We start from the raw sequence: 26,876 nt of genomic DNA, 5'->3' as shown, positions 1-26,876 counted from the left end.
TAACGTTTCATCAAGATACTGCCCTCTGATTACATTTATAATATCGTCTCATTTGTCAAGTCATACCTGTTAAACAATGACTGCACATTAAAATTCAATTGAGATATTCATAACTATGCAACAAGGCAGCAGTCTGACCTACATATGATTCAGTCCAGAACGACCTGCTACCAAAAAAGTGTTTTAAATGTTGGGATACAAATGTATAATAATTTACCAAATGAAATCAAAGCAACAAAGAACCCAAGAGTCTTCACACATAAGTTAAAAATTATCTTAGACCAATGCTTTTATGCAGTTGCTCATTTTTTGAAAGGGGTTAAAATTGTAAACAATTTTATAATAAATGTTCAATTAGGTCTGAAAATTAGGCCTATATACTGTGCATGTCTATGTAATATACTGAATTATTATATACTGCGCATGACTATGAAATATACTGGATTATTTTACTATTACATTTGTATTGGCTGTTTCTATTTTACTGTACAACATTTGTATTTACTGTTTTGTTAAAGATAGATAATTTCCTCATTACAAAATAATGTAAAATCAATTTATTAAAAATTACTTGCAAATATGTTCTCTTGACCTGCCCAATATCACATGTACAACCATACAATTCTATGATTTGTGTTGACTATTTTGTTTAAGATAGATAATTTCCTCACTACAAAATAATGTAAAAATCAGTTTGTAAAAATTACTTGTAAATATGCTCTCTTTCCCAGTCCAACATCATATGTACAACTATACAATAATGTGATTGCCTGGATCAATAAAATGCAATACTATGCAACAAGCTCATACTTTCTTCCTGAAAGCTATAGAAGTAGATTAACATAACAGAAGTTAAATCAGAAATTTGAACAGAACCAATAAAATTTTATTGAAGTGACAAACATGAAAATACTTACATTTTTTGACAAACTTATTAATCACCTCATGACAAATGAGCACCTTGACCTCTGAAAGAAGACAGTACTTGCAGATACCCTCCCCCCCCCCCCCCCCCACCACAACAGGAGTCATGGACCTGTGCCTGCCCGGGTGTTCCTGCCATTAATTTCCAAAACCATCCAGCCATCCAGATTTAGCTTTTGCATTATTTCCTTATGTGATGGTACTGGGTCTGCCAAGTCACTTTTACGATAATAATGTGGTAGCGCTGTACCTCACTGAGGTATGCAGGGTAGCAACGAGCATCACTGACACCAGTACCGGCCAGGAAGACTGCTTCTGTGCCCAACAGCATGTACAGGAACTGTGGGTTGCATTCCACCAATACTGTGGCCAGATAGAACCATTCAGTGTCAACATTCTTTATGCTGTACGATAGGCCAATGTTTGTGTCCCAGCGGCTGCATGGTCCTTGGGGTAGTGACATCGTATTTCAGCATAACAGCAGCAATGCGCATTGCCACATGGTGGTGTGCGTATCGGGCTACCACAGAAAAATACCAGTGGCCAGTGAAATGGGCTTGCTGACGCAAGGATGACATTAACCCAACATTTAGCAAGCTTATTCTGGACTACTCGCAGCTCCAAACAGCAGATACCTGGTGCTGAATCCAAACCCTTGGAGTAGATTGGTGTGTCAGACAATGATGTCCTAGAACTGTCCTTCACTGTACAGCACTAGCTCAAGATGCAGAACCATCAGGTCTAGCTGGCAGCTCATAGACCAGTGGCTAAGCTGATGGTGCAGCTTGGTGAGGTTGAAGCTCCTCGTCCCCACATTGGACCATCAGCTGGCAAGGAGACTGTCACAGCATCGACTACAGTTGGCAAGCCAGGAAGAAATGCAGCTCGTGGCAAAGCACAGAGCATTTATAGTCACCCTTGCCAGCTATGTCATGAGAGGCACCCACCTCCCGTCATGTTGCTGCAGAAGCACAGCACTGTGTCACAGCATGTGGAAGCCCAGCCCACTGCTGTGGCAGACTGTGGATTGAAGAATGCTAAGCCAGCGTTATTTTAGCACCTAGTAGCAGAATTTCACAGACAACTGGCCAGCTGAGACCCTCAGCTGCTTGTAAAGTCTGACCCTCAGCTGGTGCCATAACACTTAAGTCACTTAAAGCAAATGCCAAGGTGAATCCTTGGAAAATGACTCAGTTCATTTCCTACCACATTCTTCCTTACTCTGAGGTTGTGTCCCATCTCTAATGATCTCATCATTGAGCCTGATCTTCATTTTCTTCTACTACTGCAACTTAAGATGTCATCAAAAATCTTCCTGGTTTGAACACCAAACAAAAGTTTCTCTTTTATTCCTTTCATAATTTCTCTTGAGAAAATTTGTTTGCTTCAAATTAATAACTATACTGTCTGACAAAAACTGAAGCACTCAGAAGGGTAGGAGGAAATGAAATGAAACTTCACATTGTAAAAGAGTATGTGATGTTATTTCAGTTGTAACAAATTTGAATCAAATTTACAAAAGAACTGGGCAGTATGGGACCACTTATCAATATGACATTGCACCCCTTCTAATATGGATGCATGCATTGAATCATTTGGTAATGGTGTCCTAAAGCTGTTGTATCTTCTTGTGAAGTAAGATGGCCCACAGCTGTTGTAACTGGTCCTGGATATTGGCATTGGGATGGGGCTGACATCTAAACTGGTACCACACATGTTCTAGCAGGGTCAGATCTGGGCGGTGGGAGTACAGCAAGATCATGCAGACAGTTCATAGAGACTTGTGTCATGTGTGCATGGGAATTATCCTTCTGAAATATGGCACCACCATACTGTTACATGAGAGGATGTCTGTGACATACCACTGTGCTATCAGAGTTCCCTCAATCACTACCAGCTGTGTCATGAAGTCATACCCAATTTCTCTCTGCACTGTGCCACCAGAAGCAACATCACTGTGCTTCTCCAAAATATTGGATGTATAGTATCTCTCCAGATCACCACCATACTTCCCAACAATGGTCATCCAGGATAGTGTGAAACAGCAATTCAGCTCTGAACACACCATACTTCATCAGTGCATTCATCGCAGTCATGGCACCCCTCCAAACACAGCTCTTTGTGTTGTGGTGTAAACGGCAGCCTGTGTGTGAGACGGTAGTTCTCTAGCCAGGTTGCTGCTAGTCGCTTATCACTTGCGCAGAATGTCACATAATGTTGCAGTGAGTCCATTACTTCTTCTCAGATGGCAGGCACAAAACTGAAGGGGTTATGATGTGCTTGGTGCACAGTACAATGACCATTCCTTATGATGGTTGAACATGCTCAACTGGAACTTTGATGACAAATATTCCTGTGCTTAGTTTCCCATGCAGTCCAATATTGGCTCATAGTCACATCCAAATGTCCTACAAATCCTAGCCAAGTGGAGTGAAGCCCCCTTCAAATTCTGTCATGTGCTGTGATGTCTCAGGCATGCAGCATCTCCTTGTCCCTCACAGCATTCACTCAACATCTCACACTGGGCCCTGCACCCTAAAATGTCCTGGTAACAGCACTGACCAAGAAACCATGCTATTTCACTCTGGTGACCATTATACAACAGCAGAAAATGTCATCTCTAACCATTCACATGCCCACTGATAGTGTGCATATGTACAAAGTTAATGCTGATGTAAATAAAACAGAAAGAAACTTCCACATAAGAAAAATATATTAAAAACAAAGATTCCAAGACTTACCAAGCGGGAAAACGCCGGCAGACAGGCACATGAACAAAACACACAAACACACACACACAGAATTACGAGCTTTCGCAACTGGCAGTTGCTTCGTCAGGAAAGAGGGAAGGAGAGGGAAAAATGAAAGGATGTGGGTTTTAAGGGAGAGGGTAAGGGGTCATTCCAATCCCGGGAGCGGAAAGACTTCCCTTAGGGGAAAAAAAGGACAGGTGTACACTCACACACACACACACACACATATCCATCCACACATACACAGACACAAGCAGACATATTTAAAGGCAAAGAGTTAAGGGCAGAGATGTCAGTCGAGGCGGAAGTACAGAGGCAAAGAAGTTGTTGAAAGACAGGTGAGGTATGAGCGGCGGCAACTTGAAATTAGCGGAGGTTGAGGCCTGGCGGATATCGAGAAGAGAGGATATACTGAAGGGCGAGTTCCCATCTCCGGAGTTCGGATAGGTTGGTGTTGGTGGGAAGTATCCAGATAACTCGGACGGTGTAACACTGTACCAAGATGTGCTGGCCGTGCATCAAGGCATGTTTAGCCACAGGGTGATCCTCATTACCAACAAACACTGTCTGCCTGTGTCCATTCATGCGAATGGACAGTTTGTTGCTGCTCATTCCCACATAGAAAGCATCACAGTGCAGGCAGGTCAGTTGGTAAATCACGTGGGTGCTTTCACATGTGGCTCTCCCTTTGATTGTGTACACCTTCCGGGTTACAGGACTGGAGTAGGTGGTGGTGGGAGGGTGCATAGGACAGGTTTTACACCGGGGGCGGTTGCAAGGGTAGGAGCCAGAGTGTAGGGGAGGTGGTTTGGGGATTTCATAGGGATGAACCAAGAGGTTACGAAGGTTAGGTGGACGGCAGAAAGACACTCTTGGTGGAGTGGGGAGGATTTCATGAAGGATGGATCTCATTTCGGGGCAGGATTTTAGGAAGCTGTATCCCTGCTGGAGAGCCACATTCAAGGTCTGATCTAGTCCCGGGAAGTATTCTGTTACAAGTGGGGCACTTTTGGGGTTCTTCTGTGAGAGGTTCTGGGTATGAGGGGATGAGGAAGTGGCTCTGGTTATCTGCTTCTGTACCAGGTTGGGAGGGTAGCTGCGGGATGCGAAAGCTGTTTTCAGGTTGTTGGTGTAATGGTCGAGGGATTCAGGACTGGAGCAGATTCGTTTGCCACGAAGGCCTAGGCTGTAGGGAAGGGACCGTTTGATATGGAATGGGTGGCAGCTGTCATAATGGAGGTACTGTTGCTTGTTGGTGGGTTTGATGTGGACGGATGTGTGCAGCTGGCCATTGGACAGATGGAGGTCAACATCTAGGAAAGTGGCATGGGATTTGGAGTAGGACCAGGTGAATCTGATGGAACCAAAGGAGTTGAGGTTGGAGAGGAAATTCTGGAGTTGTTCTTCACTGTGAGTCCAGATCATGAAGATGTCATCAATAAATCTGTACCAAACTTTGGGTTGGCAGGCTTGGGTAACCAAGAAGGCTTCCTCTAAGCGACCCATAAATAGGTTGGCATACGAGGGGGCCATCCTGGTACCCATGGCTGTTCCCTTTAATTGTTGGTATGTCTGGCCTTCAAAAGTGAAGAAGTTGTGGGTCAGGATGAAGCTGGCTAAGGTGACGAGGAAAGAGGTTTTAGGTAGGGTGGCAGGTGATCAGCGTGAAAGGAAGTGCTCCATTGCAGCGAGGCCCTAGACGTGCGGGATATTTGTGTATATGGAAGTGGCATCAATGGTTACCAGGATGGTTTCTGGGGGTAACAGACTGGGTACGGATTCCAGGCGTTCGAGAAAGTGGTTGGTGTCTTTGATGAAGGATGGGAGACTGCATGTAATGGGTTGAAGGTGTTGATCTAAGTAGGCAGAGATACGTTCTGTGGGGGCTTGGTAACCAGCTACAATGGGGCGGCCAGGATGTTTGGGTTTGTGAATTTTAGGAAGTAGGTAGAAGGTAGGAGTGCGAGGTGACGGTGGGGTGAGGAGTTTGATGGAGTCAGGTGAAAGGTTTTGTAGGGGGCCTAAGGTTCTGAGGATTCCTTGAAGCTCCGCCTGGACATCAGGAATGGGATTACTTCGGCAAACTTTGTATGTAGAGTTGTCTGAAAGCTGACGCAGTCCCTCAGCCACATACTCCCGACGATCAAGTACCACAGTCGTGGAACCCTTGTCAGCCGGAAGAATGATGATGGATCGGCCAGCTTTCAGATCACGGATAGCCTAGGATTCGGCTGTGGTGATGTTGGGAGTAGGATTAAGGTTTTTCAAGAAAGATTGAGAGGCAAGGCTGGAAGTGAGAAATTCCTGGAAGGTTTGGAGAGGGTGATTTTGAGGAAGAGGAGGTGGGTCCCGCTGTGATGGAGGACGGAACTGTTGCAGGCAGGGTTCAATTTGGATAGTGTCTTGGGGAGTTGGATCATTAGGAGTGGGATCAGGATTGTTTTTCTTCGTGACAAAGTGATATTTCCAGCAGAGACTACGAGTGTAGGACAGTAAATCCTTGACAAGGGCAGTTTGGTTGAACCTGGGAGTGGGGCTGAAGGTGAGGCCTTTGGATAGGACAGAGGTTTCGGATTGGGAGAGGGGTTTGGAGGAAAGGTTAACTACTGAATTGGGGTGTTGCGGTTCCAGATTGTGTTGACTAGAATTTTGAGGTGTTGGGGGGAGTGGAGCTGGAAGTGGGAGATTGAGTAGATGGGAGAGACTGGGTCTGTGTGCAATGAGAGGAGGTTGAGGTTTGTTGGAAAGGTTGTGGAGGGTGAGTGAGTTGCCTTTCCGGAGGTGGGAAACCAGGAGATTGGATAGTTTTTTGAGGTGGAGGGTGGCATGTTGTTCTAATTTGCGGTTGGCCTGTAGGAGGATGCTATGTACAGCCGGTGTGGATGTGGGAGAGGAAAGATTGAGGACTTTGATTTGGGATAGGAGTTGACGGGTGTGTTCATTGGCCGAGTCGATGTATAGGTGAAGGATTAGGCGGGTGAGGGCTATGGATTGTGCTGTTTGGAACTGGTATAAGGACTGATGGAAAGAAGGATTGCAGCCAGAGATGGGAACTTTAAGTGTGAGGCCTTTGGGAGTAATGCCAAATGTCAGACAAGCCTGCCACCCTACCTAAAACCTCTTTCCTCGTCACCTTAGCCAGCTTCATCCTGACCCACAACTTCTTCACTTTTGAAGGCCAGACATACCAACAATTAAAGGGAACAGCCATGGGTACCAGGATGGCCCCCTCGTATGCCAACCTATTTATGGGTCGCTTAGAGGAAGCCTTCTTGGTTACCCAAGCCTGCCAACCCAAAGTTTGGTACAGATTTATTGATGACATCTTCATGATCTGGACTCACAGTGAAGAACAACTCCAGAATTTCCTCTCCAACCTCAACTCCTTTGGTTCCATCAGATTCACCTGGTCCTACTCCAAATCCCATGCCACTTTCCTAGATGTTGACCTCCATCTGTCCAATGGCCAGCTGCACACATCCGTCCACATCAAACCCACCAACAAGCAACAGTACCTCCATTATGACAGCTGCCACCCATTCCATATCAAACGGTCCCTTCCCTACAGCCTAGGCCTTCGTGGCAAACGAATCTGCTCCAGTCCTGAATCCCTCGACCATTACACCAACAACCTGAAAACAGCTTTCGCATCCCGCAACTACCCTCCCAACCTGGTACAGAAGCAGATAACCAGAGCCACTTCCTCATCCCCTCAAACCCAGAACCTCTCACAGAAGAACCCCAAAAGTGCCCCACTTGTAACAGAATACTTCCCGGGACTAGATCAGACCTTGAATGTGGCTCTCCAGCAGGGATACAGCTTCCTAAAATCCTGCCCCGAAATGAGATCCATCCTTCATGAAATCCTCCCCACTCCACCAAGAGTGTCTTTCCGCTGTCCACCTAACCTTCGTAACCTCTTGGTTCATCCCTATGAAATCCCCAAACCACCTCCCCTACACTCTGGCTCCTACCCTTGCAACCGCCCCCGGTGTAAAACCTGTCCTATGCACCCTCCCACCACCACCTACTCCAGTCCTGTAACCCGGAAGGTGTACACAATCAAAGGGAGAGCCACATGTGAAAGCACCCACGTGATTTACCAACTGACCTGCCTGCACTGTGATGTTTTCTATGTGGGAATGACCAGCAACAAACTGTCCATTCGCATGAATGGACACAGGCAGACAGTGTTTGTTGGTAATGAGGATCACCCTGTGGCTAAACATGCCTTGATGCACGGCCAGCACATCTTGGTACAGTGTTACACCGTCCGAGTTATCTGGATACTTCCCACCAACACCAACCTATCCGAACTCCGGAGATGGGAACTCGCCCTTCAGTATATCCTCTCTTCTCGATATCCGCCAGGCCTCAACCTCCGCTAATTTCAAGTTGCCGCCGCTCATACCTCACCTGTCTTTCAACAACTTCTTTGCCTCTGTACTTCCGCCTCGACTGACATCTCTGCCCTTAACTCTTTGCCTTTAAATATGTCTGCTTGTGTCTGTGTATGTGCGGATGGATATGTGTGTGTGTGTGCGAGTGTACACCTGTCCTTTTTTTCCCCTAAGGGAAGTCTTTCCGCTCCCGGGATTGGAATGACCCCTTACCCTCTCCCTTAAAACCCACATCCTTTCATTTTTCCCTCTCCTTCCCTCTTTCCTGATGAAGCAACTGCCAGTTGCAAAAGCTCGTAATTCTGTGTGTGTGTGTTTGTGTGTTTTGTTCATGTGCCTGTCTGCCGGCGCTTTCCCGCTTGGTAAGTCTTGGAATCTTTGTTTTTAATATATGTACAAAGTTACATTGACATCTGCCCGTGTCTTCTGAGTGATTCACGTTTCTGTGATGCAGTGTATGGTACATTCATGTAATTCAATCATAAACAATGAGTATGATGAATGTTATGAACTTATACAAGGTGAAAATCATTATCTAGAAGAACGGTGGTGTGCATCTAAGACAAACTGAGGGATGACAGGACAAAACGTAACTCACTCACCAGTCTTGTACATCTCATAAGTCTCAGAGAATATCTTCTTTGACTAGCTTCTTCTCGGTGATTATTATAAACTTTAAACAACTTGACATTACTGTACACAATCCACTTGAAATGGACTTTAACTTCATTTATAATTATTGTTCATAAACACTTCATAGGACCAGCTTGCTTGCCATGAACTGTTTCAATTTATCATCAGGGTCAGTAAGCCACATTAGCCTAGCAAACATTATAACAAGTGGCATAACAAATAAACAAGTTGTCTTAAATAGAAGTTTATATATTTACTCCTGGGCACAGACTGACTGATACTTAACATAACAGCATAAAGACTAATGGACATAAAACTTTCTGTAATAAGTTACAGACAATGACTGAGTAAATAGACTTTCACATTTTGAATGCAGTCACTGATTGACTAATATGTTACATTATAGTTTACAGGCTGATTACAAAATGCATACTGACTGGATTTGTGCACTGCATCTCTATATACAGGGTGTTTCAAAAATGACCGGTATATTTGAAACGGCAATACAAACTAAACGAGCAGCGATAGAAATACACCGTTTGTTGCAATATGCTTGGGACAACAGTACATTTTCAGGCAGACAAACTTTCGAAATTACAGTAGTTACAATTGTCAACAACAGATGGCGCTGCGGTCTGGGAAACTCTATAGTACGATATTTTCCACATATCCACCATGCATAGCAATAATATGGCATAGTCTCTGAATGAAATTACCCGAAACCTATGACAACGTGTCTGGCGGAATGGCTTCACATGTAGATGAGATGTACTGCTTCAGCTGTTCAATTGTTTCTGGATTCTGGCGGTACACCTGGTCTTTCAAGTGTTCCCACAGAAAGAAGTCACAGGAGTTCATGTCTGGTGAATAGGGAGGCCAATCCACGCCGCCTCCTGTATGTTTCAGATAGCCCAAGCAATCACACGATCATCGAAATATTCATTCAGGAAATTAAAGACGTCAGCCGTACGATGTAGCCAGGCACCATCTTGCATAAACCATGAGGTGTTCACAGTGTCGTCTAAGGGACTTTGTACTGCCACAAATTCACGAAGAATGTCCAGATAGCGTGATGCAATAATCGTTTCAGGTCTGAAAAATGGGCCAATGATTCCTTTGGAAGAAATGGCGGCCCAGACCAGTACTTTTTGAGGATGCAGGGATGATGGGACTGCAACATGGGGCTTTTCGGTTCCCCATATGCGCCAGTTCTGTTTATTGACGAAACCGTCCAGGTAAAAATAAGTTTCGTCAGTAAACCAAATGCTGCCCACATGCATATCACCGTCATCAATCCTGTGCACTATATCATTAGCGAATGTCTCTCGTACAGCAATGGTAGTGGCACTGAGGGGTTGCCACGTTTGAATTTTGTATGGATAGAGGTGTAAACTCTGGCGCATGAGACGATACGTGGACGTTGGTGTCGTTTGGACCGCAGCTGCAACACGGCGAACGGAAACCCGAGGCCGCTGTTGGATCACCTGCTGCACTAGCTGTGCGTTGCCCTCTGTGGTTGCCGTATGCGGTCGCCCTACCTTTCCAGCACGTTCATCCATCACGTTCCCAGTCTGTTTAAATTTTTCAAACAGATCCTTTATTGTATCGCTTTTCGGTCCTTTGGTTACATTAAACCTCCGTTGAAAACTTCGTCTTGTTGCAACAACACTGTGTTCTAAGTGGTGGAATTCCAACACCAGAAAAATCCTCTGTTCTACGGAATAAACCATGTTGTCCACAGCACACTTGCACGTTGTGAACAGCACACGCTTACAGCAGAAAGACGACGTACAGAATGGCGCACCCACAGACTGCATTGTCTTCTATATCTTTCACATCTCTTGCAGCGCCATCTGTTGTTGAAAATTGTAACTACTGTAATTTCGAAAGTTTGCCTCCTGAAAATGTACTGTTGTCCCAAGCATATTGCAACAAACTGTGTATTTCTATCGCTGCTCGTTTAGTTTTTATTGCCGTATCAAATATACCGGTCATTTTTGAAACACCCTGTAGATGTGCCTGTTATTAAAGTGACAAAATAGTAAAGTACTAACCTATTACATTTTAGATATTAAAAAGAAAAAGTAAAATGTACAAAAATAAATCAGTAAATGAAGCTATCCTGATTAACCATTAAAAATCAAAGAAGACCAAAATGTTCGTAAAGGGTGTAGTGGGGTCAGGATGGCTCTGAGTGTTGTTGACCTTGTTATAGGCCACAATGTTGGTGCAGGACTGAACAGAGGGCAGCAAATACAATGAACCCACGCCTCAGCTGTTGAGGATTCATATAGGAAGTGAGAATAGCAAGTTCATTTTGCAGAATGCATACAGCAGCTGATGGCATTGTCTCAATTGTGTGTGATGTCTTGAGGCAGCCAAGCCCATGTTTGCACAACACTGGTGGTGTGCTGGTTGTGCATGGATGCTAGCAGTTGCAGTCACTTGCATCAGCGAGCTTATGGTCAAAGCAGTGCAAGTGGCTCATGTAAAGCATAAGGAGTGGATGGGCCAAATGACAATAGCCAGTCACAGTAGGTCAGGAGCATGGTACTCTGGTGTGGTCAGTGAACCAAGGACCTGTGGGCTGCATCCTGGAGTCAAATGAAGTTAGATGGCAGTAGTTTCCCAGCTTGAAGGCACCAGTTTAACTCCCAGCAGCATTGACATTAAATGTAGTTCATAGACCCACTGCTTTCAGAGGCACCATCTAGTAGTAGTTGAGGCCGGATGACTCTCATCATGTCAGTGACTGGCATGGAGTATTTCTCAGTATAGGTTGTGATCAATGACAGGTACTGTGCGGCCATAGAAAGTGGTATTTATGGACACTCAACCCTTTTCTGTTACAATTTGATGTCACTTTTAATCATGTAAACTGTGGAAACATTGCAGTGCCAGGCCCAGGTGTGGTGTAATCCAAGTCACCACTGTGGAAGTCTGGCCCTCATACCATGCTGAGTCGACAATGTCCCAGCCCCAACATCAGCAGCAGGGCTAAACATATGCTAACGTGCTCACTTTTGTGTGTGAACGCAGACTTTTATCATATCACCTCAGCAAATTTACAGCTTTTGGCAGCAGAATGTGATGGCAGCTTTATGACTTTCCTAGCTGCAAGTTATGACTGCCAGTTTGGAAAGGAAGTGGCTTAGTGTGTCACATCCATATTTAGATGTGACAAAATAGTGAAATTCTAACCTACAACAGTTTAGATAAATCAAACAATGGAAAATCCAGGATGGAATGTAACAATGTTATGGAAAGGAAAGTTACTACACACCATAGAGTGGAGATATATAACAGACACACGCACACACACACACACACACACACACACACACACACACACACACACAGGACTGCAGCCTCTGGCAACTGAAGCTATATTGTGACAGTCTTTTTGTTGTGTCTATCTGCGACTCAGCATCTTCGCTATATGGCGTGTAGCAACATTCCTTTTCATGATATTGTTACATTTTAGATAAAGACAGAAAAAGGAAAATATAAAAAAATAAAAGAGGCAGCAAATTTATCTTGAACCATTAATAGCCCAGTCAACAAAGACCAAAAATGGTCAAATGGGGAAAAAAAATTCATGAAGTCCTAATTTTTTTACAGTGCTAATAGGGAGGGCCATGAAAAATTCAGGGTGTTACAAAAAGGTACGGCCAAACTATCAGGAAACATTCCTCACACACAAATAAAGAAAAGATGTTATGTGGACATGTGTCCAGAAACGCTTAATTTCCATGTTAGAGCTCATTTTAGTTTTGTCGTCCACCTAAGCTCAATGGAGCACGTTATCATGATTTCATACGGGCTACTCTACCTGTGCTGCTAGAACATGTGCCTTTACAAGTACGACACAACATGTGGTTCATGCACGATGGAGCTCCTGCACATTTCAGTTGACGTGTTTGTACGCTTCTCAACAACAGATTCGGTGACCGATGGATGGGTAGAGGCAGACCAATTCCATGGCCTTCACGCTCTGCTGACCTCAACCCTCTTGACTATCATTTATGGGGGCATTTGAAAGCTCTTGTCTATGCAACCCTGGTACCAAATGTAGAGACTCTTCGTGCTCCTATTGTGGACGGCTGTGATAAAATACGCCATTCTCCAGGGCTGCATCGGGGATTCCATGCGAGGGTGGACGCATGTATCCTCGCTAACGGAGGACATTTTGAACATTTCCTGTAACAAAGTGTTTGAAGTCACACTGGTACGTTCTGTTGCTGTGTGTTTCTATTCCATGATTAATGTGATTTGAAGAGAAGTAATAAAATGAGCTCTAACATGGAAAGTAAGCATTTCCGGACACGTGCCCACATAACATCTTTTCTTTCTTTGTGTGTGAGGAATGTTTCCTGAAAGTTTGGCTGTACCTTTTGTAACACCCTGTATATTAAAAATTCTTCTCAGTGGCAGGTAATTGGGGTCATGGTTGATGATCAAGGGCGCATTTTTGCATTTTCTGGGAGTATCTTGAGAACTACAGCCTCTAGCAAAAACATTTCACAGTACACAACTAAACTAAAGCAGGTCTACAGATCTCCATCAAAAAGATACAGTCTGTGACAAACATCAAGACATCTCCTACAGGGATGACAACAGAAAGACAGAAAATTCAAAAGATGGAGAGATTTAAATACCTGGGAGAATGGATAGCAACTGGGCTGACAGAAAAGGAAGCAATTGGAGCACAAATAAACAAAATGAATTTAGCACCTGAACTAACTGTGAATGTCTGCAATAAGAAGAATATTTCAGTGAATACAAAACTGAAGCATTGCCAGACAGTGATTCACCCTGAAGCCTTACATGCAACAGAAACTCTTAATCTAGTAAGAACTGGAGTACTTAAGAGACTAGAAGTGGTGGAACAAAAGGTTTTCGGGATCATATTGTGACCTAGAAGAGCAAAACATGGTGAATTTAGAAGAGGAGCGAAGCAAGCAAGAACTATATACCAAGATAGAGAGAATCTCAGACATCATCAGAAAAGGAAGGAGTGTTTTCTTTGGAGACATCCTTAGAATGGATCAGGGGTGATTAACACAGCAAATAATATCAAAGTATGCTGGATATAAGAGGTACAATGGGATCTGGAAGAAATGGGAATACAGGGACCAAAGAGATAAAAAAGGGAGGTTTTTAAATAAAAATTTCAGGTTTTCACACGTTTCAAGGACACTTCAATAAATCATTTTCAGTTCATCTTCTTCAGTAAGTTTACTCTCCAACTTGCTCAGTGCCTTCTCATTTGTTCTGATCTTTTTTGTTATTCATCATCTGTAAATATCCTTTTCATTGAATTTTTTTTTCAATTTTGGTTAAAATCTTATTTTTATGTTTTTCAGTTACTTTAAATTTTCATTTTTGTTTTAATGGTATTAAATTAGGTTTATTGTTAAATGAAGTGGGTTAGGGACCAAATATTAAATGTCTGTGACTCACCTAAGTGCAGTAGAGCTGTATTAAGGGATAAATTATGTTCTAGGTATGTGATGGGTTGCAGGGGGAAGTAGTGAAGGGTAGAACGATGAGGGAAGGCCAGTCACCAGAATGTGGTCCGGTAGTTCCCCCATTTGTGTGTGTGTGTGTGTGTGTAAACTGAAAAGTACGCAGGCGAGTTCCTACTCACTTGACTCCAATACATCACAAGAAGCAACTACACTCTGTTTCACAAGGTTATATTGGTACCGACACGTCTGCAGTGTATCTTTAAATCACTATTGATGCAGTGCACAGACACTCCTGAGGGAGAGTTTATTTCCACAAAATCACTAATATTACATGGGATACATAAGTCAGTTACTAAAAAACCAATGCAAGAAACCAATAAGTACAGAATCTACGGAAATTTCCACACATTGTTCTCCTAGATGGGAAATTGATTTATAGCCATCATATATGGCAGTTGCAGTGCTCTTCTGTGTAAGACCACTTCCCCACCAAAAGTACTGCTAGCTCTTCAGTTTATATATATTTCTAGATATATATACCTCTCTGACATTTCCTGTCCAGCTCTCTTGTTTGAATATACGGAATAACTTATCTATTGCTTGTGTTTATATAGTGGAGTTATTTTCAGTTTATTGCCCTTATTTGTGGTTATTAAAATGAATTTTAATCCAAATTAGGTTCCTTTAAATTATGGTTAAGAAGTATTTAATTCATGGCAGCAATGTTGTCAGTGACTTATATGATTATAAAAGGGATACAGAGATTGGTAAATGCAAATTACTTGAGAAAAGATGGGAAAACTGAAGGTTCCAGGAACAAAAAAATAACCATGTTTTTTATACATCTTCCAGAAAAGAATACTCCAGAGCGGATTCAAAAGATTTCTGAGAGAAACTCTTTTAGAGGAACAGCCTTCAGCTGTTGAAATTCAGTGTCAGATGGAATCCCAAGTTTGCATTTAGCTCAAGCAAATTTTGATTTTAAAACAAACTGTCTCTTGTGTGCAGAAGCTGTTGACAATGAATTTCATGATAATCATAAGAAGAAAACTCAAGACGACCTGAAGCTGTTTTTACTGAAAAATTGCAAAGAGTATTTTTTATTCTAATGTTGTAATTGTGGATACAATTGCTTCTAATTTATTTGCAGCATAATCCATACACATCCGATAATAATTGCATTTTTCATTTTATGTAAAATTGTACCACTCTCACTGACAGGCTTTTATGTTTCAGGACCTGGGCTGGTCTTCCAAGTGTACCCAGAGGCAGTGGCGACTTTGCCAGGCTCTCATTTCTGGTCCATGCTGTTCTTCTTCATGCTCATCATGCTGGGGCTTGACAGTGCGGTATGTGTGAGCTAAGACAAGCATCTGGCAATATATTATCAATGTACATTGGGATGTACCCTGTGTCATGCACTTCACAGTGGTTTGCAGTGTATAGATGTAGATACAGAATTTGAACCCTCCAACCAAGTCTCCATTTTTCGTAGACATCATCCACAAATAATCACAATCTTTTGTCAATAAATACAATTCTTCAAAAAACCATTATTAATCAGTGAAATTACCTAGACCTTCAGGCTTTATAGCTGTACTTCCCTTGTCAACATGCTGCATAAGAGAATCTTTTACACAAACATAAAGATATATAATGTCTTACCAGTTCTTATTAAGTATGTTAACTGTGACCCAGCTAAATGCAAAAGCACTCACATGTTATCTACTGTAAAAGTCCTTGTGCTGCCTACAGTACTTTTTCCACAGTGTAAAACACTGTAGTGTTCTGTATGATGCAAAATAAAAATCTGTGGCTGATATAAAAATAATAGCTGCCCACCTTCTATATTATGGTGCAATGAACTAGTTACTGTCACTGTAAGAATCTGTAATTGTTATTGGAAAAACATCTTAGGATTTGTGTAATGAAGTCATGAATTGCATGCCATACAATAGAAGTTCATAATTGTGATAATATTTGATCACTTGTGTAAAATTGTTATGTGATTTCTGCTGTACTGGTTGTGCTATATTTAATGAGACATCATTCCTTTCATCAGAATGTTACATATTACAAATGCTAGTAATATGCTCATATCATAGGTCCATGAGGCTCAAAATGAAATATTACTAATAAATAATAATAATAATAATAATAATAGGTTAATTTTTGGCAGAGTCATGTGAGATGGCTATAAAACAGATAGAAACACTAATAGAATGTGTAGAGAAAGTCGGCCTGCAGATATCATTTGAAAAGAGACAGTGTTTACAACAACAAATTTAGAAATTTTCAAATATGGAGAAATTAACAGAGTATCACACTTCAAATATATAGGAGAAATTATTTCTGAAAAGTATGCACAACAAGAAAGAATACAAAAAGCTCATAAAGGTTTAGGATTAGTGCAAAACCTCTATAATAAAAAATGATTATCTTTAAATGACAAAATTAGATCTTAAAAAACACTAGTTAAACCATCAACATTATATGCCAGCAAAACCTTGGCACTAAACAGGAAAACTGATATAGAAAATATAAAGAAAGATGAAGGAAAAATAATTAGGAAAATTTTGGGACCTATATGGACTGAGAATGGATATAGACTGCAGAAAATGTCCATAATTGAGGAATATTCTAACGCAGAGTGAGACATGAGGAAACGATGCCTCAAATTCTATATTTTTCTTTTCACTTTTCCATTTCACTTTCTTACTACAATGTTAGCAATGTTAGTAAATCCATAAATCTCTGCTAAACTTCAGGCACAAGCCAATAATAGCCATTCTATGGGGCTGCACTGAAATAAGGAGAAACAAAACTAGTACAGTGCAGTTTCTACATCTACATCCACACAGATACTCCGTAAGCCACCGTACAGTGTATGACTGAGTGTATCATGTACCACTACTAGTCATTTCCATTCCTGTTCCACTTGCAAATAGAGTGAGGGAGAAACAACTGTCTACATGCCTCAACATGTGCCTAATTTCTTGTATCTCATCTTTTCGGTTCTTATGTGCAACATTTGTTGGTGGCAGTAGAATCATTCAGCAGTCAGTTTCAAGTGCCTGTTCTCTGAATTTTCTCAGTAGTGTTTGTCTAAAAGAATGTTGCCTCCAGGGATTCCCATTTCAGTTCCTGGAGCATCTCCATAACATTTACATGTTATTCGAACCTACCGGTAAAAAATCTCGCAGCCTGCCTCTGAATTGCTTTAATGTCTTCCTTCAGTCCAACCTGGTGCAGATCCCCAACAATCAAGCAGTACTCAAGAATAGGTCACACCAGTATCCTATATCCTGTCTCCTTTAAAGGAGAACAACACTTTCCTAAAATTCTCCCCCATCATAGTTCTCACATGGTTGTTCCATTTCATAATGCTTTGCAATGCTATGCCCAGATATTTAAATAACTTGACTGTGTCAAGCAGGACACTAGTAATACTGTATCCAAACTTTACATGTCTGTTCTTCCTACTCATCCTCATTAACCATTTGTAACTATACATTACGATGTTACATAGAGCACATGAGAAGCTGAAAAATAAAATTACTCACATTTAAAAATAATGAAAGATTTTCACTCACATTTGCTGTAAATTTCAATAGTATCTTTCAAAAAATGTTAATAACTATTTAACTTTTCTATTCCAGATGGGTGGTATGGAATGTGTTATCACAGGTCTGATGGATGAATTTCATGGTTTCTTCCACGGAAAGAAATTTGCCAGAGAAATATTTACACTCATAGCAGCCGCAGTTTCTTTCTCCATTGCACTCATTAATGTCACTCCGGTATGTTAAACAGTTTGATATCTGTGTTTATTTTTATACAAATATTCATTTGAATAAATTATTTTTCTTCTAAAATTTTCCTTCCTATAGTATCAATATGACATGTAATTATTAAATGACTGTTAAAATTAGTATGAAAATTTCTTTTTAGTCCCTTCATTTTTCATGTTTTTCTTTCTTTACTATAACATAAAATGAAAAATAATGCACTCTTGTGTAAACAATGTTACTTGCATATCTGTCACTAGTATCTCTCTATGGACATAGGGGAGGCTATCAAATGCTCAGTTCTTTAGATATCTACCGGTTGTAAGCATTTGTATGATAGTGAGACTGATTCTTGCCATGGCTGAAACAAGGTATGTACAGGTGTTTGTGTGATTGTGTGTGTGTGTGTGTGTGGTGTGTGTGTGTGTGTGTGTGTGTGTGTGTGTGTGTGTGTGTGTGTGTGTGTGTGAATGAGTCTTTTTTCCAGAGATAGAGCTAGTGCTCAAAAGTGTGTGTGAATGCTGTTTTGTGTTATATTTTCTGTGCTCCACCCACCTATCTCCTTCATGTATACTTTTGTCATTAGACATACACAGTTGTTCCTCTGTTATATATTGATGTACTACACACTACATTACAACATACCTCATCAATCCAAGCTGTTCATGGTCACATAAATCAGTGTTTCATGTTTTGACCCTATGCAGATACAAAGTAGACCAATGCTAAAGATGTATAGACATCCCCTCATCATTACTCTTTCCGTAATACCAGGAAATGCTTCATAAACACATTTCCCAGTGTCACAGCTATCCCACACTTTTTGTTGTTCTCTCCTTAACCTGTTTGTGATTTCTAATTTGCCTTGAGCATGATCACCTACAGTGTCATAGACCTTCTCTCTGCCAGTAGACCACTCATCTATATCTTACAGTGTAATCATATTATGAAAAGGAAAGTTGCTGCTCACCATATAGCAGAGATGCAGATACGCACACCAAAAAGACTGTCACAAATAAAGCTTTCAGTCAGCAAGGCCTTTGTTAAAAACAGACAACAGACACATGCATACACACACTCACACAAACACAACTCACATATGACTGCAGTCTCAGGCCTGAGACTGTCATCTATTTTTGAAAAAGGCCTTATATATATAAAGACAAAGATGATGTGACTTACCGAAAGAAAGCGCTGGTAGGTTGATAGACACACAAACAAACACAAACATACACACAAAATTCGAGCTTTCACAACCAACGGTTGCTTCGTCAGGAAAGAGGGAAGGAGAGGGAAAGACACAAGCAGACATTTGTAAAGGTCTTTACAAATGTCTGCTTGTGTCTGTGTGTGTGTGCGGATGGATATGTGTGTGTGTGCGAGTGTATACCTGTCTTCTTTTCCCCCTAAGGTAAGTCTTTCCGCTCCCGGGATTGGAATTACTCCTTACCCTCTCCCTTAAAACCCACATCCTTTTGTCTTTCCCTCTCCTTCCCTCTTTCCTGATGAAGCAACCATTCGTTGTGAAAGCTTGAATTTTGTGTGTATGTTTGTGTTTGTTTGTGTGTCTATCGACCTGCCAGCGCTTTTGTTTGGTAAATATTAAAAACAAAGATTCCAAGACTTACCAAGTGGGAAAGCGCCAGTAGACAGCACAATAAATAAAACACACAAACACACACACAGAATTTCTAGCTTTCACAACGAATGGTTGCTTCTTCAGGAAAGAGGGAAGGAGAGGGAAAGACGAAAGGATGTGGGTTTTAAGGGAGAGGGTAAGGAGTCATTCCAATCCCGGGATTGTTGCACATACACCTATGTATACACCTATGTGCAGATGGACATGTGTGTGTGTGTGAGTGTACACCTGTCCTTTTTTCCCCCTAAGGTAAGTCTTTCTGCTACCGGGTATATATAACTGGGCCTGACATAGCTGTAGCCCCTGGAAGTTTTATTGTTCATCACAGAGATAGTGCAGAGACAAGAAACAAAGACTCATTGTTTGAGTTCAGGACAGTGAAGATAGTGCAAACATAAATAGGGGAATGGAGAGTACAAACATATGATAACCAACTTAGAACTTATGCTCTGTACTAACATTCTGTATAATATGAACTGTAGGAACATCTTCTTTGCTGCAGACAGACTTTAGCTGCACAGCAATTCAGTGGGCCAGATTACTCCAGGAGGAGATGAGTGTAGCAGCAGGGAAACAAGCCAGAGGGCCTGCTGCCAAAATCTGAATGCTTACTGACATCTTCAACCTCAGCACCAGCAGCTAACGACATCTAGGACACTGGGGGAAATAACCAGCATTTTGATGGCACTTGATGGGCCATGTATGTGACCCACAAGAAGATCTGTCACTTCTTGTCTGTACCACAGGTACCTCAAGTACTATCCACTCCTGTGGATCCTGTCTCCTGTGCAGAAAGTATAGGATCTGTCATTATCCATCCACTTGACAGCAAGCGGCATGTCAATGGTAGATCTAGGTGTCCTTTACAGGGTGGGTGGGGACCAGGGAGGACTCATGCTGTTGTATCAATCCCCCTAACAAACAAGCCTGAGGTGCTGTTTTCACTGAAACTGAAACTGAAACTGAGCCAGTGGGACACACTTCACCTGTTTTGAGGAAACTTGTTTCGTCTGGTGTCAGGAGGTGGCAAATGCAAAAGGGTAGGGGTCTATTAATTAGGGCAATTCAAACATACAGTGAATGATGGTACTCCTTAGGAAAATGGCAGCATAGGACAGGAAAGGACACCAGGTGCACTCAGTGTGTATGCCTAGGGGCTCATGCATGTCAAAGAGGCTGTTCCAACAGCCATAAAGAAAACAGGGTGCAACAAACTGCAGATTTTGATGCATGTTGGAACAAATAATGCCTGTCTGGAACAAATGATGCCTTTCATATGTGATCCGAGGCTGTGTTTGGATCATTCCAGCAACTGGCAGAAAAAATTGCTCATGGAGTTTCAATGAAGCTCACAATTTGCAGAATTGTCCCCAGAAGTGATCATGGTCCTTTGGTTCTGAGTCAAGTGGAAGGACTGAACAAGAGGCTTTGAAGTTCTATGGCAAGCTAGGCTGTGACTTCCTGGACTTCACCACAGGCAGCTGTAGGGTAGCTGACTGTGTGTGGGATGTACACAAGGTTTTTTTAGATTAGGCAATTCTCCATCCAATCAAGATAATGATAGCTGTAGGAAACCCAGAAGTATCACTGTAAGATCAAAACAAATGCCTCCCGCAGGTGAGAGTAATAAAATCCTAATGGTAAACTGCCACAGCATTTGCAACAAAGTGCCAGAGTTTGAAATGCTCATTAAAAGGAGTGAATCTCACATAATACTAGGAACAAAAGGCTAGTTGAAATCTCAAACTGATAATGGTGAGATTTTATGGGAAAATATAAGTGTATATTAAAAGGACAGGCAAAGGGAGATGGAGATGGTCCATTTGTCACAGCAGACAAGAAACTCAGATCTACCAAGATCAAAACTCAAGCTGCATGTGAGATTGTTTGGGCGAGACTCAGTACCAGAGGTGGGCATAAATTGGTAATTGGATGCTTCTATCACTCACTAAACTCATCTCCTGATGTAACCAAAAACTTCAGAGAACATTTCAGTTCAATTGTACATAAGTTCCCAAGTCATTCTGTAATCATCAGCGGAGACTTTAATTATCAACAATTAATTGGGAAAATTACTGTTTTGTTAATGGTGGATGTGATAACACATCCTGTTAAACATTACTAAGCGCCTTCTCTGTAAACTGTTTGGAACAGAAAGTTAGGAACCCCACTCATTCTGGAAATATATTGGATCTAATGGCAACAAATAAACCAAACATCTTTGAGGATGTCCACAGTGAAACTGGTATAGTGACCATGACACTGTTGTGGCAACAATAATTACCAAAGTACAAAGGGCAACTAAAACAAGCAGAAAGATATATTTGTTCAGTAAACTAGATAAGAAATCAGTAGTGTCATATGCCAGTGAGGAACTTGAAACTTTCAGCACAGGTCAGGATCATGCAGAGGAACTCTGGCTCAAGTTAAAAAGAATAGTTGACCATGCACTGAATGGATATGTACCCAGTAGAACAGTCCATAATGGGAGGGAACCTTCATGTTTTACAGCCACTGTAAAGGAACTTCTAAAGAAACAGAGATTATTGCATAATAGGTGTGAAACAAAGCACAGGGCTATAGATAGAGAGGTGTTGAATGAAATGCATTTGATTGTTAAGAGAGCAATGTGTGATGCCTTCAATGACTACTGTGACAGAATATTGTCTCATACATAAAGACTGTTAGTGGCACCAAAGTTAGTGTCCAGTCCCTGTCGAATGAGAAAGGAACTGAAACTGAGGGTAGCAAAGCAAAAGCTGAAATGTTTAGCTTTGTTTTCAAATGTTCATTTACAAATGAAAACCAAGGGGAATCATACCAGTTTAATGCTTGTACCACTGAAAGGATTAATGAAATGAGTATTAGTGTCAGTGGTGTTGAGAAACAGCTGAAATTGTTAAAATTGAACGAAGCTCTGACAGGGTCCTATGGAATCCCTGTCAGATTCTGTATTGAATTGGCAGATGAGTTTGCCACTCTTCTAACTATAATCTATCATAGACCTTTTGAAAAAAGAAACTGTACCCAGTTCTTGGAAAAAGGCACAGATCACTCTTGTCTAAGAAAAGCATAGTAGAAGTGATCCACAAAACTACTGCCCAATATCCTTGATATCAATTTATTGCAGAATCTTTAAACATATTCTGAGCTTAAACATAATAAGGTATCTTGGATAAAATGACCTTCTAGAAGCCAAACACCATGGACTTTGAAAATGTCGATCATGTGAAACCTAACTCACACCTTTCTCACATGACATACTGAAAGCTTTGGATCAAAGCAACCAGATAGATGCAGTGTTTCTTGATTTCCAAAAGGCATTTGACTCTGTACCATGCCTGTGATTATTGTCAAAAGTATGATCATATGGGGTATGAAGTGAAATTTGTGATTAGACTGAGGACTTTTTGGTAGGGAGGAGACAGCATGTTATGTTGGATGGAGTGTCATTGTCAGATGTAGAATTAACTTTGGGTGTACCACACCAAAGTGTGTTGCGACCCTTGTTGTTCATGCTGTATATTAATGACCTTGCAGACAATATTAATAGTAAAATCTGCCTTTTCGCAGATTATTCAGTTGTCTATAATGAAGTACTATCTGCAAGAAGCTGCATAACTATTCAGTCAGATCTTGATAAGATTTCAATGTAGAGCAGAAATTGGCAACTTGCTCTAAATGTTCAGATACCTAACATTTTGTGCTTCACAAAAAGGAAAAATGTAGTATCATATGACTATGTCAATGATTAACAGTTGGAATCAGCCAACTCATACAAATACCTGTGTGTAAAATCTTTTAGGGATATGAAATCGAATGATCATTTAGGCTACATTATGGTTGAAGCAGGTGGTAGAGTTCGGTTTATTGGTAGTATACTGGGGAAGTGCAATCAGTCTACAAAAGAGATTGCTTGCAAATCACTTGTGCGACCAGTTCTAGAATATTGCTCAAGAGGATGGGACCTATACCAGATAGGACTAACAGGGAATATTGAAATATGCAGAGAAGGACAGCACAAATGGCCAGAGGTTTGTTTAATCTGTGGGAGAGTGTCAAAGATATTGAAGGAACTGAAACCACAGACTCTTGAAGACAGACATAAACTATCCTGATAAGTCTATTAACAAAGTTTCAAGAACCGACTTTAAATAATTGCTTTAGGGGAACACGATAATCCCCTATGTACCACTCACATAGGGATCATGAGGATAAAAGTAGAATAATGACTGCTTGCACAGAGGCATTCACACAATCATTCTTCCCATGCTCCATACGTGAATGGAACAGGAAGAAATCCTAATAACTGGCTCAATGGAATGTACCCTCTGCCATTCACCTCATAGTGGTTTGCAGAGAAGAGATGTAGATGTAGATGTAGATGCAGATGTACAAAAACTGGCTGTCCATCCAGGCTGGGCACATCAACAGAGCAGGACTCTGAATCGGCATCGGCTGTGTGTTGCTTCTGCTGTGAGCCCACCAGCATCCATCAGTCATATTATTGAGACCTCCTGCTTGGGTCCAGGCACAGCCTGGATGGGCTGGAGGTCAAGTTTACATCCTCTCAGTTCCGAACCACTATGGTCTGTCAGCATCTGCAACCGCCTCTGACTCACCAGTCCTGGGTTCAATCCTGAGCCACAGCTATCCAGTGCTGGGGCTGCACTCTGGCCCATTCTGACCACAGTTACGAGAACATAAGTGTGCTCTTGGTACTGCACAGGGCCTAATGCTGCTCAGTTAGAAAAATTTCCACCATGTGACATCGACGAAACCAGATACTGGCACACCAGCCATCCCCCCTGAGTTGTACCCCCTGAGTTGTCCCCCCTCAGTTGCCCCCCCCTCAGTTGTCCCCCCGAGTTGTCGACCTCTACCACCGCCCGCTTCTGTGGGCATTGCATCAATATCCATCCGTCCCAGAAATAAATTGTATGTCACCACTGGCTGCCTACAACTTCCGTATCAACTCATAGTCTCCGCTAGAGAACCACTCGCTCACACCCATTACCCCACTACACTGTATTTAATTGATTTAGAAGCTTGGCATTTCTAATATATAGTTTCTGCTCAGTGTGATTCTCTTCTACTAGTATGAGTAGTTCACTCATAACCATATCACTTCTCTTGGTGTTTAACTGCATTTCAAACAACATTTATTGGAACACGTGAGGCAATACTGACGCTACGACTTATCTTAGAAGCTAGATTAAGGAAAGGCAAACCTACATTACTAGCATTTGTAGACTTAGAGAAAGCTTTTGACAATGTTGATTGGAATGCTCTCTTTCAAATTCTGAAGGTGGCAGGGGTAAAATACAGGGAGCGAAAGGCTATTTATAATTTGTACAGGAAGCAGATGGCAGTTATAAGAGTTGAGGGGTATGAAAGGGAAGCAGTGGTTGGGAAAGGAATGAGACAGGGTTGTAGCCTATCCCCGATGCTATTCAATCTGCATATTGAGCAAGTAATAAAGGAAACAAAAGAAAAGTTCGGAGTAGGTATTAAAATCCATGGAGAAGAAATAATAACTTTGAGGTTCACCGATGCCATTGTAATCCTGTCAGAGACAGCAAAGGACGAGGAAGAGCAGTTGACCGGAATGGACAGTGTCTTGAAAGGAGGGTGTAAGATGAACACCAACAAAAGCAAAACGAGGATAATGGAATGTAGTCGAATTAAGTCGGGTGATGCTGAGGGTATTACATTAGGAAATGAGACACTTAAAGTAGTAAAGGAGTTTTGCTATTTGGGTAGCAAAATAACTGATGATGGTCGAAGTAGAGAGGATATAAAATGTAGACTGGCAATGGCAAGAAAAGTGCTTCTGAAGAAGAAAAATTTGTTAACATTCAATATAGATTTAAATGTCAGGCAGTCATTTCTGAAAGTATTTGTATGGAGTGTAGTCATGTATGGAAGTGAAACATGGACGATAAATAGTTTGGACAAGAAGAGAACAGAAGCTTTCGAAATGTGGTGCTACAGAAGAATCCTGAAGATTAGATGGGTAGATCACATAACTGATGAGGAGGTATTGAATAGAATTGGGGAGAAGAGGAGCATGTGGCACAACTTAACTAGAAGAAGGGATCGGTTGGTAGGACATTTTCTGAGACATCAAGTGATCACTAATTTAGAATTGGAGAGCAGCGTGGAGGGTAAAAATCGTAGAGGGAGACCAAGAGATGGCTACACTAAGCAGATTCAGAAGGATGTAGGCTGCAGTAGGTATTGAGAGATGAAGAAGCTTGCAAAGGATAGGGTAGCATGGAGAGCTGCATCAAACCAGTCTCAGGACTGAAGACCACAACAACAACAACAACCCTTTTCATTGATACGGATTTACTTCCCCCTTCAGAATTAGTTGAGATTTATGTTTAACATCTATGAGCCTGAATAATGTCTCTTCACCCCTATCCAGGTCAAATGCAGCATTTTTCCTTGTGAATAGGCTGCACAGAAGATGAAGAAGTTCTTTCACATTCTGAGATAGGTTTCTTCTAGTAAACTGAATCAGTCATAATCCATTGATAAAATTCCTGTGTTTAACAGCTATCACATTTCTTCTCAGGATTGCCAGATTCCTTGTGTCTTATTTTGCAAGCAATACAAACTGCTGGGGCTGCATCCTTCTTGCAGTCTTTCATGCATTCCTTCTCCTCACGGTGTGAGCAAACCTTTTCTGTAGCCATACAGAACTTAGTTATACGTCTATCTCTACAACTGATAAATTCTTGTACTGTTAAATAGTCTTGTAGAAGAATGGATCTAAATTCAGTGTATATTTGACCTCTATTGGGAGAAATTTCCTCAGTTTTGAGCTGAATTCAGTGCCATAGTGCACCTTGGCTCTGTCTTTGTGGTTTGTTCCGATCTTTGTCTTAATTTTTTATTCAAATTTGTGTCTACTAAAATTGTTTCCCATATATGTTCAGCTACCTGATACCCAATATAAAAATCAGTCCCATGGCACAGAGGAGTGCTGATGCATAGCAATTTTTAACAACATTTGTCAGCAAGTTAGTGCTGAAAAGACAATTGTGATCCTCTCTTCTAATGAATTGTTCCTCTGACATTTCCACCATATTGGAAAGTGGCAATAACAAAACTGGTGGAGCAAGTGTCTTATGGCAACAAAGAATATTTATTTAATCTGGACTTATTGTGGAATAAGCATGTTATGCAGTTTTGGAGTTTTACCACAATTCAATTGCTTATTATCTACTAATTGGCTCATTAATCTTGTTTCATTTATTCAA

The 26,876-nt window shown here is 41.5% G+C and overlaps 1 protein-coding gene across 1 annotated transcript in view; it reads left to right on the top strand.

Moving 5' to 3' along the window:
- The window catches only part of LOC126279094 (sodium-dependent noradrenaline transporter-like), a 393,514-nt gene that overhangs the window by 334,397 nt on the left and 32,241 nt on the right, over nt 1-26,876 (top strand). Inside the window, exons 8-9 of the mRNA XM_049979564.1 lie at nt 15,418-15,530; nt 17,841-17,981. Coding sequence (XP_049835521.1) covers nt 15,418-15,530; nt 17,841-17,981 — 254 coding nt within the window. The remainder of the gene's footprint in view (nt 1-15,417; nt 15,531-17,840; nt 17,982-26,876) is intronic.

This window comes from Schistocerca gregaria, chromosome 6, assembly GCF_023897955.1.
Source record: "Schistocerca gregaria isolate iqSchGreg1 chromosome 6, iqSchGreg1.2, whole genome shotgun sequence".
Classification (NCBI taxonomy): Eukaryota; Metazoa; Arthropoda; class Insecta; order Orthoptera; family Acrididae; genus Schistocerca; species Schistocerca gregaria.
Note: the sequence above shows the minus strand (reverse complement) of the source record. Positions and strands in the feature narration are given on the sequence as shown.